Raw genomic sequence first — 15213 nt, 5'->3', positions numbered from 1 at the left:
GCACCAGGCCTGCACTTGGGAAGGAAGGAACACTGACATCGCCAGGGGGAGGTAGGGGCCACGTCAGAACCTTTGCCGGCAGCTGTCTTCACACCACGGGTGGGGAGAGGCCGTCCAGCCCCTGCCACTGCGGTGGGGCGCAGGGGGCAGTCGTTACTCAGAACCACTCGGATGCCAGGCCTGCCACAGAGCTGGCAGCCAGTCTCACACGAGCAAGGAGACACCGCAGTTCATGCCACCAGCGGGACAGGCCCTGCTGAATGCCTGTGGGCCCAGCCCTGGACCCCTGCCCCCGCTCCTGCCGGAGGGCGTCCCACCCCCTGCAGCGGCCCTGGGACTAAACCCACTTCCGCTCCCCTGGGCTACTGCCCTGAGCTTCCTGGCCACCAAGCACCTGGCCCCGGCGCTCCCGGTGCACCGGCCCTGGACAGCAATCGCCAGAAGAGGGCACCGAGGGGCCAGCCCCGCAGGCGCCTTGGCGGAAGGAGCTGGAGGGGTAAGATCGACCCTGGGGCCTCCCCGCCAGGTCGGCAAGGAGCCAGGGCTCCTTGTCCAGAGCAGAGAGCAGGAGGAGGGGAGGCTGAGCATGACCTTGAGGACTCCTCCACAGGGAGGCTTGGCCAGGAAGCAGCACCCCCCAAGATGCTCTCAAGCACACTGTCGTGTTGATTACCAAACTGGGCCCAGCGGCATCCACTCACTGGAGCCTGATGTGCTGCAGCCAAACACGTGTGATCACCTGCGGAGAGCTCTGTACAGACCTCACACGGGGCAGAGCACACGCATGCAACACGTGCACACACACATGTACTCAGCACACAGCCACCTGTACATACACATGCGTGCATATACCGCACGTACGTACACACACAACCACACATGCACGCACACACCTACACACACACCACCTACAAACGCACAGGCACACGTGCAACCCTACATGCACATACAACACATACACACGCTACACACAGCACCTACACACGTATACGACACACCCATGCACATACACCCACGCACACACAGCAAGCAAATGCGCAAGGAAATGGGGCAAAATGCTAGCAACAAGCAACTCTGGGTGAAAGGTATTCTCTGTTCTATTCCTCTTCTCACAGCTTTTCTGTAAATCTGACATTACTTCCAAATTAAAAGCTTGAAAACAAAGAATGTGGCTTCCTCACCAGCCCTCATCCCCATCCTAGCCCCCTGGAATATGCCTCTGTGAGCAGCTTTCCCTGACCTGGGACCAGGGTCCCCTTTCGCGGCACCCGGTACCCTCCCCATCTCCAGGTGCCTAAGCCCTGTCCCAAGGGGGTGGCAGGCCCCCCAAAAGAGCAAAGGGGAGTGAGGCCCTCCCCGGCCCATGGAGCAGCTCCGCCCAGGGACCCGGATGTTCTGGGGGCTCATCAAGCCCACCCTCCTGACCTCTTGACCTAGACTGAGAAATGGTACTTGCTCCCCACCTCAGTCTCTCCCACCAAGACAGGGGCGAGGCTGGCCACCCTGCCGACACTCCCCGCAGGCCCTGGGGACGCCAAGGTCACCACTAACCCACCCCAAGCAAACCATCCCGAGACAGAGGGATGGCTTGGGGTCTCCTCCTGCCGGATGAAGGTGACGGCAGAACCGACACCTGGGAGGTGGGAGGGGTGCTTCCGGGGCTGGACGCTGCCTCCGGCCACTTGTCATCCAGAGCACTGCGCCCTGGGTCCCCGGCCTGGCTGGGCCCCTGCCGGGGGGAGCCCCTCTCCCTCAACCGATGGAAGCCCCTAATTTCCTAGCCAGTTAAACAGGGCTGAGGTGACATGGCCCTCCCCATGTCACCTCACCCTGTCACCATGTCAAGCAGGGGTCAGCCACCAGCCCCTCATCTCTCTTCCCCTCCCAGACTCTGGCGGGGCAGAGGGCAGCCTGGTCACATGAGAAATCACCCGCACAGCCAGCCTGCAAGAGCCCAGAGCCGCCCTGCACCTGGAGGGGTATTTCCTGTGCCTCCCGACTCTGCACCCACCGGGACCCTCGCCGGGAGCCTTGCCCTGTGTCACCACGGGGGCCGGCAGGTCGGGCACCCATCTGGTCGCCCCCAGAGCTGCCCTCGGGAAGGCCGCCATCAGGGGTGAAGCCAGGGCCCCCGGGGTGGGTGCTGAGGCTGCGTCCGGGTGGCACCTACCCTGGACTCGCTGCCTGGAGAGGAGGGGTCCGAGTTACTACCTGGCGCATGGCTGTTCCCGCCCCCCTTCCCCTGCAGCCTCCTCTGGGGGCCTTGCCAGTACGGGAAGACGTGGTCCACAGGGTGGCTCAGCTCAAAAAGGTTGTCCGGCTGACTCATCCAGTCACTGGAGTAAAGACACGGTGCAGGACAACTGCTCAAACTCCTTTTACAACACACTGGTTTCGAAAAAAGTTGAGAGTGCAAAGCTCAAAAGCGACTCCAGGATGCGGGAGAAACCAGCGCGGGGGGCGCGCAGGGAGGCTGGGGAGGGGGGCGGGAGCAGCCTGCACACAAGGCTGCGGAGCCCGAGCGAGGGACTCCGCTGGCGGCCACGGCGCTCGCTGGTGGGACGCGAGGACCCCACCCCGACAAGAACCTGCTCGTGGCTCAGGCTGTTGTGCCCGATGAGTCCCCCCCCCCCCGTTTCCTGGATGGCAAGGTACCCGAGCCACAAGCCACCAGCAGGCCAAGCCTGCCTCTGTCCGGGCCTCCCTGTCACTGGACAGTTTAACGCCCGGTGCGCAAGAGCCGCCCACGGGCCAGCCCGCGAGGACGCGGCCTGCAGTCAGACCCTCCAGGGAAACATCTGCAGCCGGAGGGACGTGTGGAGCACGCTGGGCGGACAGAAGCCACCGCAGAGCTAAGACTCCCCGCGGGTGGGCTTCTGGGTGGGCTGACCAGCTGGGTTTCGGGGGAGGGCAGACAAGCAGCAGTACTTTGTAAGCGAGATGTGACGCGAGGTCCCCGCTGACCCTTCCACACCGTGACCCGCGCAGCTTTCCCTCCTCGGAAACGTTCAGGCCCAAGTGCCCCCAAAGCCAGCAGGGCGGCCGCCCTCTGATCCAGGGCTGGTGTGAGCCGGCAGCGTCGGGGGACACGTTCAGAGCCTGTGCCATTTAAGGAACAGGCGCACGGGCCGGTTGGGAGCTGATTCTGTCACGGCCTCTGCCACTGACTCGCAGGACGAGGCAGGGCGCCCTGTCACAGCACTGCCGCCAGCGCATCGCCCACCGACCACTTGACGAGCCGGCAGCCACCTGCTCTTTGAGGCCACCCGACGACCAAGCACACGTGAGAAACGGCCGGCAGACACGGGAGACACACACGGGCCTCTGGAAGTGACCCTTTTAACCAGCTCTCAAGTAAAACATTAACCGGTAAAACAGGGTGAAGAATGAAGTGACCGCAGACTTGCTAAATAGGTATTGTTTATTAAGGCTTGTATTCTCCTAGAGGAAGTTATCCGATGTCGTCTGTGACTCCGTACAGGCAGTAACAGTTCAGAGAAAGTGACACGTTCTAAATACAAGTCTAGATAAAACGGCTTAAACTGTAACTCGGAGGGCCTGACGAGTAGTTTTCAGAAAGCACCTGCGCTCCGCACGGGAGGCCTCTGCCCGGCTCGTGTGCGGGGCGCCAGGCAGGCGTGCACACCACTTCCACACTCCGACTCAAACTCCCGTGGCGAGTGCTTCGGAGGCCCCTCGTTCCACGAGACACGACAGCAAATTCAGTTTCTAAAAGGTTTTCTGTTTTTTTGCTTTTTTGTACCCATTCAACAGGAAAAAAACTAGACACACACGCTGAAATTTACAATCGGTGGCGTCGTCCGTCACACCGTCTGGACTGCTAGATCCCAGGTTTAAAGCTTAGTATTATTGGCATAAAAACGTGAAATGGCATTAGGACTCCCCAGTGAAGAAAAGGGGGAGCGGACAGCCTGCACACACGAGGAAGGCCTCCACCCGGCCTGCGGTCACCCCCTGAGCAGCGGAGCAGCCGCCAGGAGCGCACAGCTGCGGAAGGCGCGTTCCCAGGAAACAGCGGGCTCACCAAACTGGAGAGACTGAGATTTAGCCTTCTGCCCAGGAGAAATCAAGCGGGCAGATTAGCGTCTCAGACAGGTAACAGATGAAATGGCAAAGCAGCTGGACAAGGTGATCGTCAGCCTGTTGACTTCGGCATCTTGAAGGGAAGCATTTGAACAGAACACGCTAAATGCCAGATGACTCATGGTTTCTTACGCTCGCTATTAAAGCAAAAGGGGTGAGAGACAGGAAGTCTCATATCAAGATATTAAATGACTGTGAATATAAGAACATAATTTTCACCAAAAATGATGATAATAAAAAATCTTTGGGATGGATTAGGGTTTTGTTTTTAAGGATACTTATATTTCGCATTAAGTCAGTGTGATTGATAAGCTGACGAAAACATAGTCCTTTATTAGTGAGTTCTACAATACTATAATACATAGAAAAAATACAAACAAATGCAGATCATCTGGGCAAAAATAAACTACAAAGAACGTAAAGATGCGAGCAGTTGAGCCCTGCACGAGGCCAGCCAGAGCCGACGCCAAGAGACAGCACCAAGCACACACCCTCCAACCGCGCCAGCCCCACGTCTGACGGTACAGAACCTGCTTCGTCCTCACTGCTTGTTTCGATTCTGCCGTTCCTGTAAAAAGAGAAAAGAAGCTTAACACAGTGAGTGAACGTGCCGCGCAGACAAATTCCCTCCAGGTCGAGGTGCTGTGGCCAGATCTGGACCCTGCTCCCTGCAGGGGCCACCACCCAAGACAGTTCCAAGCTTCGGGGTCCTGGCCACACGGAACGGGCGCCTGATAACCGCCTGACGTGGTGGCCGCCTGGGCAGGGAAGACTCCCCTGGCCAGTTTACTTCCTCCCACCAAGAGGACCACCTTTCCCAAAGTGTGTGACCAGCCTGTGACCCACAGCTCCGTCCCTCCCCACAGCCGCCTGCCTGCCGGAAGCCATCTAGGCGTCTCCTTACGATTCAGCTGAGACATGGAAAAGTCCCCCTCCTCCTGCCCCCCTCAACCAGGGTGAAGCTGGTAAAGGACGCTGCTGGACAGGGGCTGGTCGATGACGCAACTCCCAAATATTCGGGATCGCTACACGTGTAAAGTACAATGCAAGCAAAACCCTCTCTTTTGCTAGAAACAGACCGCGTGTGTCTTCAGGTTCATAAGATGCCAACTCCCCCACATCCTCCGTGCCACCTCCAGGGCAGAGCGACCGTCAGGAGCACCTGCGGTGCTTTTCAAACCATCTCACCACCCTGAAAAGCCCCAGAGCACGTGGGTGAGCCGGGCTGGGTGGGTGGATGGCCGCAGCTCCAAGAATTAACACTGCCTCCCCACCCTGAACTCTGAACTGCAAGGATTAGGAGCTCTGCGTTCTGCATCCTCCGAGAAAGACCACAGCTACGGCTCCTCCGGGAGAGCAATGCAAGCCTCTCTTTCGAGTTCAAGGTGGCTGCGGCTGGAGTGGTGGCGATGAGGGTGGGCACCTCCCGAGGCCCCGACTCCCTTCAACCATTACAAGGACCACCACCCCTGAGACTGTGAACAGCCTCTTCTCACAGCAAACACAACGGACGAGGCGCACTCCTAACCCTGTCTCTGCCTGGTTTTCCACTGAGTTGCCGTGCCTGTGCAGAACTGACCCTGGACCGTGGCCAGTCCAGTCGTATGAGGAACTCTTCAGCTTGACTCTCACTGTCACTTAAAACCTGCACTATTTTAAGCGCCCTAAGGAGTGGCTGTTTCTACATTTGAAACCCAGAGGCTTGCAGGGCTGGGTCTGACCCAGCCGCCACAAGACTTGGTGCTTCCCTAAGGAGCCAGCTGGCTTTCAGATGGACGGCTGAGGTGCAGGACAGCCAGCACTCCTGCAGAAGGGCAAGTACATCTCACCTTTCAACACAACGTGTTTCTAAGCATCGTGATCATTTCAAAGCAATGGAGTCAAACTCCAGCTGATAAACAAAAGGACTTCTTGAGAGTCTCCAGGGCGGCGTTCTTGGTGACGGTGGCCTCACCAGCAAGCTCGGGATTTTAAGGGAGCTGCTCCCAAACTCATCTCAGTACACGTCTTTCTTAAGGACACACCCAACTCCTGCATGGAAAGCAGTGCCAGCTGCCGACTCCAGAATGAACCCTGAAGACAAGCATCCTGGTTGAAGTTTCTGGGGCCGAGACCCACCCCCACTCCTCTACAGCCCAGCAAGCTCAAGAGAGGCCACCAGGACAGCAAGAGGTCGGGCTTCCAGAACATGAATTAATGGAACACTGACCCCTGTGGACAAAGGCTTTCAGCCCAGCTGGCTCGTGCACCTCTCCTCGCAGGCGCCCACCTGCTTCTAGAGCATTCGCTGCCCCAGCGGGAGGGAGGAGCAGCCCGGGGAAGCCTCAGAGCGAGGCCGGCAAGGCAACAGAGGACACCCCGGCCGAGCCCGCTGCAGTAACACCTGGAAGCCTCGGGCCCCGAGGGTCTGAGGGAGGGCTGCGTCTTCCTCTGCCCGTTCCTGACATGCTAGCGCCATCACAAGGCAAGTTCCAGGTCACCAGCACCTTCAAACCCCCACCAGGGCGGGGCAGAAGTTTACCCCTCAGCTCATCACAAGCGGCAGAACCCAGGGCCACAGCACCTCAGACGCCACACACAGAGCCGGCGCCCAGTCACCAGGGACGTCAAGCCTCAAGAGCATGATCTCCGTCCTGTCCCTGCAAATCCAGCAACTCAGTGTTTCATTTTATACCTGATTTCCCAGTAACTGGAAATAAGCCCTTCTCCTTTCCGCCCAAGAGTGAGAGTGGGACCAATCTGCTTTCAAAGTTTTGCAGAGTGTGAGCTGTTAGTTTTGTACAACTTTAAAACTGCTACCAGCACTGTGTTCTGTGTACATCCCGTTTACAAGCCTTTCTGCCGGAAAACACTCAGGACACTGAACTTCCCAGGTGCGTAACGCTTTTTTTTTTGTAATACAGAGGACTAAACGGGTTGAAAACCCACCTATTATCAACTGACATTTCATGAAAGAAAGAACATCTTAACACCAAAAAAGCAGGAAGAATCTCAGGGTGAACTCTCTTGAACAAAGTGGCTCTGCCAAGTGTGTCACAATGTCCTTATTTTTCCCGTTTCTGGGCCAACTGACGGGTCTCTGAGCCCTGATCTCCTACAGAGCAGACTCACTCCGTGGGCTGTCACAGGAGGTTGGGACCCCTCAAAGACCCACCCAGGGGTTTTCGCTGTGACTCTAGATGCACACACTTCAGTTATGAACTGCCTGCATTCCAACCTCCCCCTCCCCTGCCCTTCTACTCTCTAGACGAGCAAACTCAGGTTTCCAAAAACTACAGGATATTGGGTTTTCGAGAGAGAAATAAGCAGCGACCCCTAGACCAGAGCGTCCCCACTGCTGAGGGCAACGCCCAGGGAGGCCCTCGGTGGGGATATCTGCCCCAGCAGCCTCGCCTGTCTACCCCAGGGCCACAGAACATTATTTCTAAGTGTTCCTGGCTGGACAAAGACTAGGAAGCACTGCTCTAGAAAACATCATAATTCACAAAAAAGAGCAAGTTACCCGCAGGTCCTTTACAAGAGTGTGTGCACCAGTGTTTCTTAACAACTGGAAAAGGACCCCGGGTTCTGGGGTGACAACCACTCAGACGTCCCCCGTCCCTGCCAGTGACCCCCCACCCACCCCCGGGACCCAGACTCACCTTGCGCACCACCTCCTCCTCCTCCTGGCGCTTCTCGTAGTGTGAGAAGTCGTCGAAGATGGAGGTGGTGTGCTTGTACGAGGCGATGATCTTCAGCACTTGCTTCGCCTTCTCCAGGGGCACCTCCTGGGTGTCACGGGAGTTGGTGACCGGCTTGTTGTCATTGTTCTCCAGCCGGATGTGCCGGAGCTGGTTGTTGGGCACGTCCTTGACGAAGATCCACTTCACGTCGAACTTGCCCTTCCACTTGTCCTGGGACCAGACCCCGGCGCTGGTGCCGTAGTCCACGGGTGACTTCATCTCAGCCACCCCGCAGAAGTGGCCGCTGCCATTGACGCTAAAGAGCAGGTAGACGGGCCCCTTGCTGCCGAGGGCGCGGAAGGCGCTGTCCAGGCGCCGGTTGCCGTGCTCCGTGCTGCACCAGAGGGAGTACTTGATGGAGCGGTGCACGTCGTCCTCCGAGTAGCTCTTGATGATGAACACGCGCCCGCTCTTCAGGTTCCAGTCAAACTCCTTGGGGTTGTAGCTGTGGGCGGCTTTCAGTTTTTCTAGGATGGGGTGGGACTCCGGGCTCAGGGCGGCGCTGGGCTGGGCACTCCCGGGAGAGTTACTGTCGCCGCTGGTCCCCCCGCTCTGCCCGAACGCCGTGCTCCTGTTGCGAGGGGCGACCCAGCGGGTCTGGGGCGGCTGCTGGGGGCCCGGATGCTGTGGTGGGGCCGGAGGGGGAGGCTGGGCGGGAAGGGGCTGCACGGCCGGCTGGGGCTGGGGGGCCGCCTGGGGCTGCGGAGCCGGGGCCTTGGGCACGGGCCCCTTGTTGTCCCAAGTGCCAATGTCCATGTTATGCTTTATGGGTGGAGGAGGCAGCGCGCCCCCGACGGCAGGCCCGCTCTTCGCCTTCATCTTCGGCTGCAGTTTGGCGGGCTTGCTGGCGATGGCGGCCCACGAGGTCGGCTTCGACACCGGCATGGTCACGTTCGTCCCGCCGTTGCCGGAAAGGATGCCTGTCATCGCCACGCTGCTGACGACTGACCCCACCGTCTTGACTGCAGAGGTGGTGACATCCCCGATCTTCAGGCCCACCATGCCCTGCTCCAGGCTATTCATTCCAGGGGCCTTGTTGAGGGTGTCGCTGTGAAAGCCCGTCTGTCCGTCCACAATCGTGCCGCCCAGGGAGCTCGGTGGGTAGGTGTAGCTGTTCCCGTAAGCTGAACTCTGAGCCTGCTGCCCCTGGGACCCACTCGCCCCCCAGGCCGAGAAGGCGGGGTTTTCGGGGAAGAAATTAAACCTGTGCTGGTAGATGTTGTTCCCCAGGCCCCCAGGCTGCCCGAAGACAGCGTCGTGCATAAAATGATGGTCTCCGTTACTGAGCTGTCCGTAGGTGGTGAGGTACGGGATTGGAGGATCCCCTCCGGTAGACCATGGCGCCTCATTGAGGGAATAGGGAAATCCGATGGATGGTGGGTAATAGCTGGACAGGTAAGGGTCGGCCATGGAGGGGTAACTGTTACTCTGCGGAAACAAGCATGTGATGAGTTAGACGTGTCCCGACACGGAGGAGGCGCTGCCACGTCAAGTGCGCCTACTTCAGCGCAGGCTACTTCAGCGCAGGCTGGTGGGGAACGGGCCTGTGCAGTACTGGCTCCCCTCCCAAGGGGCCCAGCCAGGACACAGAGGGCGACGCCCGGACGACCCAGGGGCCACTCCAAATACAAAGGGTCACTTGCAACTGATCTGGATTCGAGTTAGGTGACAGCAATCTTCTCAGCAACCCCTCCGCTGCACCTTGAAGAGTGACCCACTTCAAGGAACTCAGCCTGAGGAGCAGGTCTCTGTCCCACCGGCAATAATGCTTATGCAGGATACTGACAGCATGGGCAGCACAGCGCAAAGTGAGAAAGCTTTAAAGAGGCAGCAGACACTTCCAACAGCGGCCACAAACTCAGGGCTACAGGCTTGCTGATGACTCACCTGGATGACCCCCAGGACTCCCGCCCTGCCCCTACCCCTGAGCCCAAAGGGGTCAGGCCCCCTCAGCCCCCACCGTTTCCTGGGGCTCTCAGAGGGGAGCTGGCTACAGCGGGGACACCCTTACTGAGAACATGCCTCCGTGTGACGGTGGGAACCCCTGGGAGGAGTTTAAGTAGCTGCAGGGCCTCCCCTTGGCGGGGGATGGGTCTCAGGAAAGCTGCGCAGGGCCGAGTTTAGACCTGGGGTCAGCAGTTCTGGGAAGACGTCTCCTTGGAGAGAGACTCACCCAGGGGTCCTGGTCAGAACCGGGCCCGAGAGCGGAAAGGCTGTGAAGGAAAGCAAGAGCGGGGGCAAACGTGGAGTTCTCTGGTCCAATTTCTGCAGAGCTCTCCCAAGTATCCAGAAAGTTCTACAAGCAGTGGCGGCTGGAGCCCTCCTCCCACACCCCGCACCTGTCGTCCAGTCCGAGAACCCGCCGCCCTGGCCGGCAGAGGGTGGCTGGTGTCCCAGGTGACTGGAGGAGGCTCGCTTCACTGGATAAGAGCAGGGAGTTTATCTCTCTGGAACCCCCAGAAGTCCCTGCGGAGGACAGGCCAGTTCCTCAGCACATCCTGGCCCAGCACGTGACGGGGCTGACCCAGGCACCCTCTGCCCGTTTCCACTGCCACCTTCTCCCTCCCTGCCCCATCCTAGGGTTCTTGGGGCTTCAGGAATCACATCTCCTTCCTGTTGGCTGCTCCACTTGATGGCAGACTATTCCAGAATTGCTTTTAAAATGTAGTAATAACTGTTTGCCTGTTAACACGAATCCTTAAGATTCTCAGGGGGTAGAAAAAGCCAGACAAGTGGCCGTCATCAGCGCTCTGAATGCAGGGGAGCCGCCTGAGCCACTGCCCTTGAAAGGATCTCAGTGACTCCGGCCCCCGCATTGTAGCCCCCCAGCCCCGCCTCCCTGCTTGCTTCCACCCACCCTGTGCCGGCGGGAGGGGCTGCTCTGAGGAGAGTGAGTCCCCGGGAGGCCAGGGTGGCGGACTTGCCCTGCGGGGTGGGGGAGCCCGATGGGGACAAGGCTTCCGAGGGGAGGCCGGCACTCCCCTCCCCCGTCAGCTGGTCACCCACCTCGGCAGTGCCGGGTCCACATCAACGCGCCCTCCCTCGCACACAAGGACCGCACTCGGGAGAAGAGAGGACCCAAGGGCTGCGTGGCATCCAAACCACACAGCCACGAATCCAACCGGAGCCACAGGAGCACGGCCACGGAACACTGAGCCCACGGGGCCAGCACCTCACTTCTGACCCACACTTCAGCCTCAAGCACAACAGGACTTCATTTAGAATGGGAGACCACACATACTGTGTTAACCGTGGCACGTCCCTCAAGTCCACCCCAATCTCACTATTAACGGAGAAGTGCAACACCCTGGTCACACAGACCCCATCGCGCAGATGGGCAGTTCTCAGCCACCTCCAGCCAGGACTGTCCAGGGCAAGAGGAAGTGAGCCAGCCGGCACCCCTGAATCCTTCACCCAGCCACAGGCAGGACCAAGGCAGAGGCTGCCCTGGGAGGACTCCGACCTCTCCTCCCACGACGTGTCAATGCAGGCAGGTCGCTATGGGGAGAGCACCAGTGAGGCTGCAGCTCTTTACCGGAAAATCATGAAATAACCTGGACTGCAGCTCCCCCGTGAACGCTTAAATTCATGCAACAAAAGGAACGAAGACGCCTCACTTCAAGTTCACATGGTACGAAGCTGAGGTTTACTAAGAAGATGCCACGTGCCACCCGCACCGCCATCCCCAGGGCTCAGAGCTGGCCCTGGCCGAGCCCTCCTGACGTCGTCTGCCCCCACCAGGCCGCGGGGTGCACGACAGGCTGCATGCAGTGACCTCCGGTGCTGGGAACTGAACCCATTTACATCCCCATCTTACTGGCAACCCGTCTCCTACCACATCTGCCGGGTCTCCTTCCAAACTCCAAGAGTGAAGCAGCGGAGTAACAGGCAAAGCTGCCAGGAACAGCAGGAGAACCCGTGGGGCTTCCCTGCTGGGTCCGCATCCCCCGGCCCCCGCCCCGCCACCAGGGCTCCGGGCCCACTGTCCGCAGTGCTCGGGCTGACTGTCCCAGCCCCGAGTCACAGCGAAACTGCACCGTGCCACTCCGAGAGCTGGGACACAAAGCCGCCAGTGGTGCCGCAGGGTTCAGGCGCTGCTCGAGCTCACACCCGGCCCCTCAGAAGCCCGCCCAGCCGTGGCCTCAGGCTCTTCAGACACCACGCTCCCCAGCTGGGCTTCTGCGACAGCAAACACGCCATCTACTTAGTTAGCTGTGCAGCCCAGGTCACGAGGCCCAAGTTCACCTGCCAGGGACGTGGGTGCAGAAACCAAAGGGATGACGACAAACCGCGCACTTTCTCTTAGTGTGTCAATGCTTTCGCGCAGAGGTGGCGCAGGGCTACTCAAAGGAGCAGCATAGAACAAACTCTTTTAAGGACGACGCAGTCAAAACCACTTTCCTGTGTGACACGTCTAACTGTAGCCTTTGTATAACTTAGGGACTCAAGAAACAGAGGCTGACAGGTCTCCAAGGCAGAATTAGTCTAGTGACAGTAGAAAAGACACCCCCAAGTGTTGGACTTTCAGGGCGCCTCCTTGTGACCGAGTCAAAAGCGATAAACAAAATGGGCACTCCAAACAAAATAAACTCAAATAGTCGTGACAGTTACCCCTGGTTGACTTTCTTTGAAAAACCAAACAGTAAAACACGACAAACCCATAAGCCTATTCTATAATTAAGTTTTTAATACTTAAAACAAAACTTAACCAGTTTTATAAAAAACCCTCATGCTCAATGACCAAAACCACCTACTTGAAAGCTGGAACGTTTGATTCCTATATCCATTTTTCTGAGAAGAAATTCTGAAATTACTCAAAAGCTTTAAGTTTCACAAACAATAAAGTGACTCAGCCATTACAGTGACCAAGAAGAGGGACTGGAGGGAGAAACAGGAAGCCCAAGGCTTCAGAAGCCCAAGGCACGTGGAACACCTCGTAGATCGAGAAGCATTTACGTGGGGGATGCAGGGGGCTGGAATAAACGATGCAAGAGGAGAAGTACCAGGGGCAATTGTGAAAGCACTGACAAAGTGAGACCCAGGGCTGAGAGCAGGCCCCCCACGCCCACAGCTCCTGGGGAAAATCCTGGGCTGCAGGCTTCAGGTCAAGTCAGGGGAGACCACGGCTACGGATACCCACCTAAGTTCTGCGCTTGTCTCCTGCCTTGAGGTGCGCGGCTGTGAGCAGCTTCGCAGCGGTGAGCGGCGTGTCCCCATGCCACTGGGCAGCACCGTCGCCGCACCTAAAGGACCCCCCGGCTCCCAGACGCAGCCACAGGCGACCAGTGCCCATGACCAAGTGCTCCTGCTGACCCCCGCCAAGGCCCCCGGAGCCACTGCGGAGCGGCAGGAAGCCATGGGCTGAGCTCCTCCAGGCTCTCTGCGTGGGGCAGGCGCCGCGAGAAGGCGTCGACGCGTCCAGCTTTGTGCCGCTGCGTGAAAAGCCCACCCAAAACCTGACAGAAACCCTGGGTGACAGCTGAGCACCATTTTCAAGGAAGGAGCCTTCAGGGCCAAGGGAGCAGAGACGCATGTGTGTCAGCTCGACCACGTAGGACGGACGGCATGTGAGAGACAGTGGACACAAGGTCTCAAGAAATGCCACACTGACCCTCAAGTGGAAGAACACCCCCCAGCACTCCGGGCAGCTCTGCCCACATCTTATCAGAGGACTCGACCAACACCACGGCTTAAACCAACTACAAATGATCAGCCCTAGAACCTGAAACGAGTAAATTTATACAACATTCTTAAAAGGTGTATGCTTCTCATTACACTTAGAACACAGCTGAATTATTAAAGAGGAAAAACAAAAAAGTTGACTTTTCTCCTTTCTGTCTACGTCAGACGTGACCGGGCATGCTGACAAGGCTGCCGACAACTGAGCGCTCGAGCGTGGACGCAGAATCCCCGGTAACCCCTCCATCCACACGCTCGGCCTGGCAGCTGGCCAGCAGCACCTACCCCAAACTCAGAGGCACTGTCTCCAAAACTCTGAGCAGGAACTTTCTGGGTCCTTGCAGTCTTTCCTTACCTTTCAGAGAAAAAAACAGAGAACCAGAAAGCAGGCAGGCCCTTAGGAGGGTGAAGTCAGGGTAATCCAGCAGCATCAGAGCCCCACCCAGAGACCCTCACCCTTGACCCTGGGCCCCCAACCGCCCCCCGTGCTTTCTCTCCCCGCATCATGTCCAAAAAGCTGACTGAAGTGTATTTCAAGTCACAGAAGGGGATCCAGGGCTGCTACGCAAGGATGCTCTGGGGCGCCACTAGGAAAGAAAACACAAACCAAGAGCAGGGTCCCCAGGCCTTTCTGAGGGAAGCAGCACCCACCCCGAGCAAAGCAGTCCTGTTAGAGTGCAGTACAAGTCAACTAACTGAAAGGCATGCTTTTAAATACTTTCCAAGTCATCCGAAGCATTAAGGCTTCACAAATCAGAACACCCCAGTGTCTCCAACTGGCTACTACAAACCACAGCTGGGTTAAGAAAGCAGCCCAGGGCTGACGGATATGCCCGTGACCTCCACCACGGTGATGGCTCCACAAGTGCTCATACGTACCAGGGAAAGGCCACATATAAAACCGTCCTTTTTAAACACGGGCAGTTCATCTCACGTCAACACCACCTCAGTAAAGGCTAAGCGGACAGACAGGAAGTGTGCACGCACTGCTTCCTGCCACACCAATCTCCGCTCCGGCTTCCTCACTAGCAGTCTGGGCTGGACGTCACAGCAGAGTCCACATCTAGAGGCAGTGACAATCTCAAGGGACTCTTGACTGCGTCACAGCCCCCGTGAAGAGATGAGTGGCAGACAGAGGACCAGAGGACCCCGCTGCACACTTGGGTGAGAGGTACCGACCCTCAGTCCACAGCCTGGTTCTGCCACCAGGCACAGCAGAGCCCCTCTGGCCTTCAGGTTCCTCATCCGCACGACGAAAAGGCCGGGAACACAAGGATCTAAGGGCCCTCCCGCGTGGCACGCTTCCTACACTCTGCAACAATTGGGCATTTCTGGAAGGTCTGTTCTCAATTCGGAGTTTTCTCAATAAATTCACTCTTAAGTGATATGCTGATTAACCATCTTGCTGACAAGTACACATTTTAACACACAGGATGAAGAGGATATTTTAAGGCTGTCCACTGATAGCACCAACCCACCAGTCCTTCCATGCGGCTTCTCCAGCGTGAGCCAGCTGGGACTCCACTGGCATCAGAAAGTCACCTACTCCATTTTTGAAGACATCCTCCTGAGTAACAAAAGCTCCTACCTTATAAAAAAATATTTCAAGTGAAGCAACCCCCTCCCTGGAATTTTTGGTTAAAATCAATACATAACACTGCTAGAACAAATCATGTAAAAGAAATAAATAAGTCCACTTAACTTCCTG

At 57.7% G+C, this 15213-nt stretch overlaps 1 protein-coding gene across 5 annotated transcripts in view; it reads right to left on the bottom strand.

Moving 5' to 3' along the window:
- Nucleotides 1-3403: 3403 nt before the first annotated feature.
- YTHDF1 (YTH N6-methyladenosine RNA binding protein F1) overlaps nt 3404-15213 on the bottom strand; it is a 14667-nt gene continuing 2857 nt past the window's right edge. For 3 of the 5 annotated variants that reach the window (XR_010836402.1, XR_010836403.1, XR_010836404.1), the window contains 3 exons: nt 7746-9254; nt 5934-6177; nt 3404-4672 (listed from right to left, as the gene is read on the bottom strand). Coding sequence is in view for 2 of the 5 variants with exons in the window: in XM_067012468.1 (XP_066868569.1) it covers nt 4646-4672; nt 7746-9254 (1536 nt within the window). In the remaining 3 variants the exon portion in view is untranslated. The remainder of the gene's footprint in view (nt 4673-5933; nt 6178-7745; nt 9255-15213) is intronic. The other 2 variants (XM_067012468.1, XM_059036531.2) reach the window with 1 other exon arrangement.

This window comes from Kogia breviceps, chromosome 14 (assembly GCF_026419965.1).
Source record: "Kogia breviceps isolate mKogBre1 chromosome 14, mKogBre1 haplotype 1, whole genome shotgun sequence".
NCBI lineage: Eukaryota > Metazoa > Chordata > Mammalia > Artiodactyla > Physeteridae > Kogia > Kogia breviceps.
This window is presented reverse-complemented; position numbering and strand designations above follow the sequence as displayed.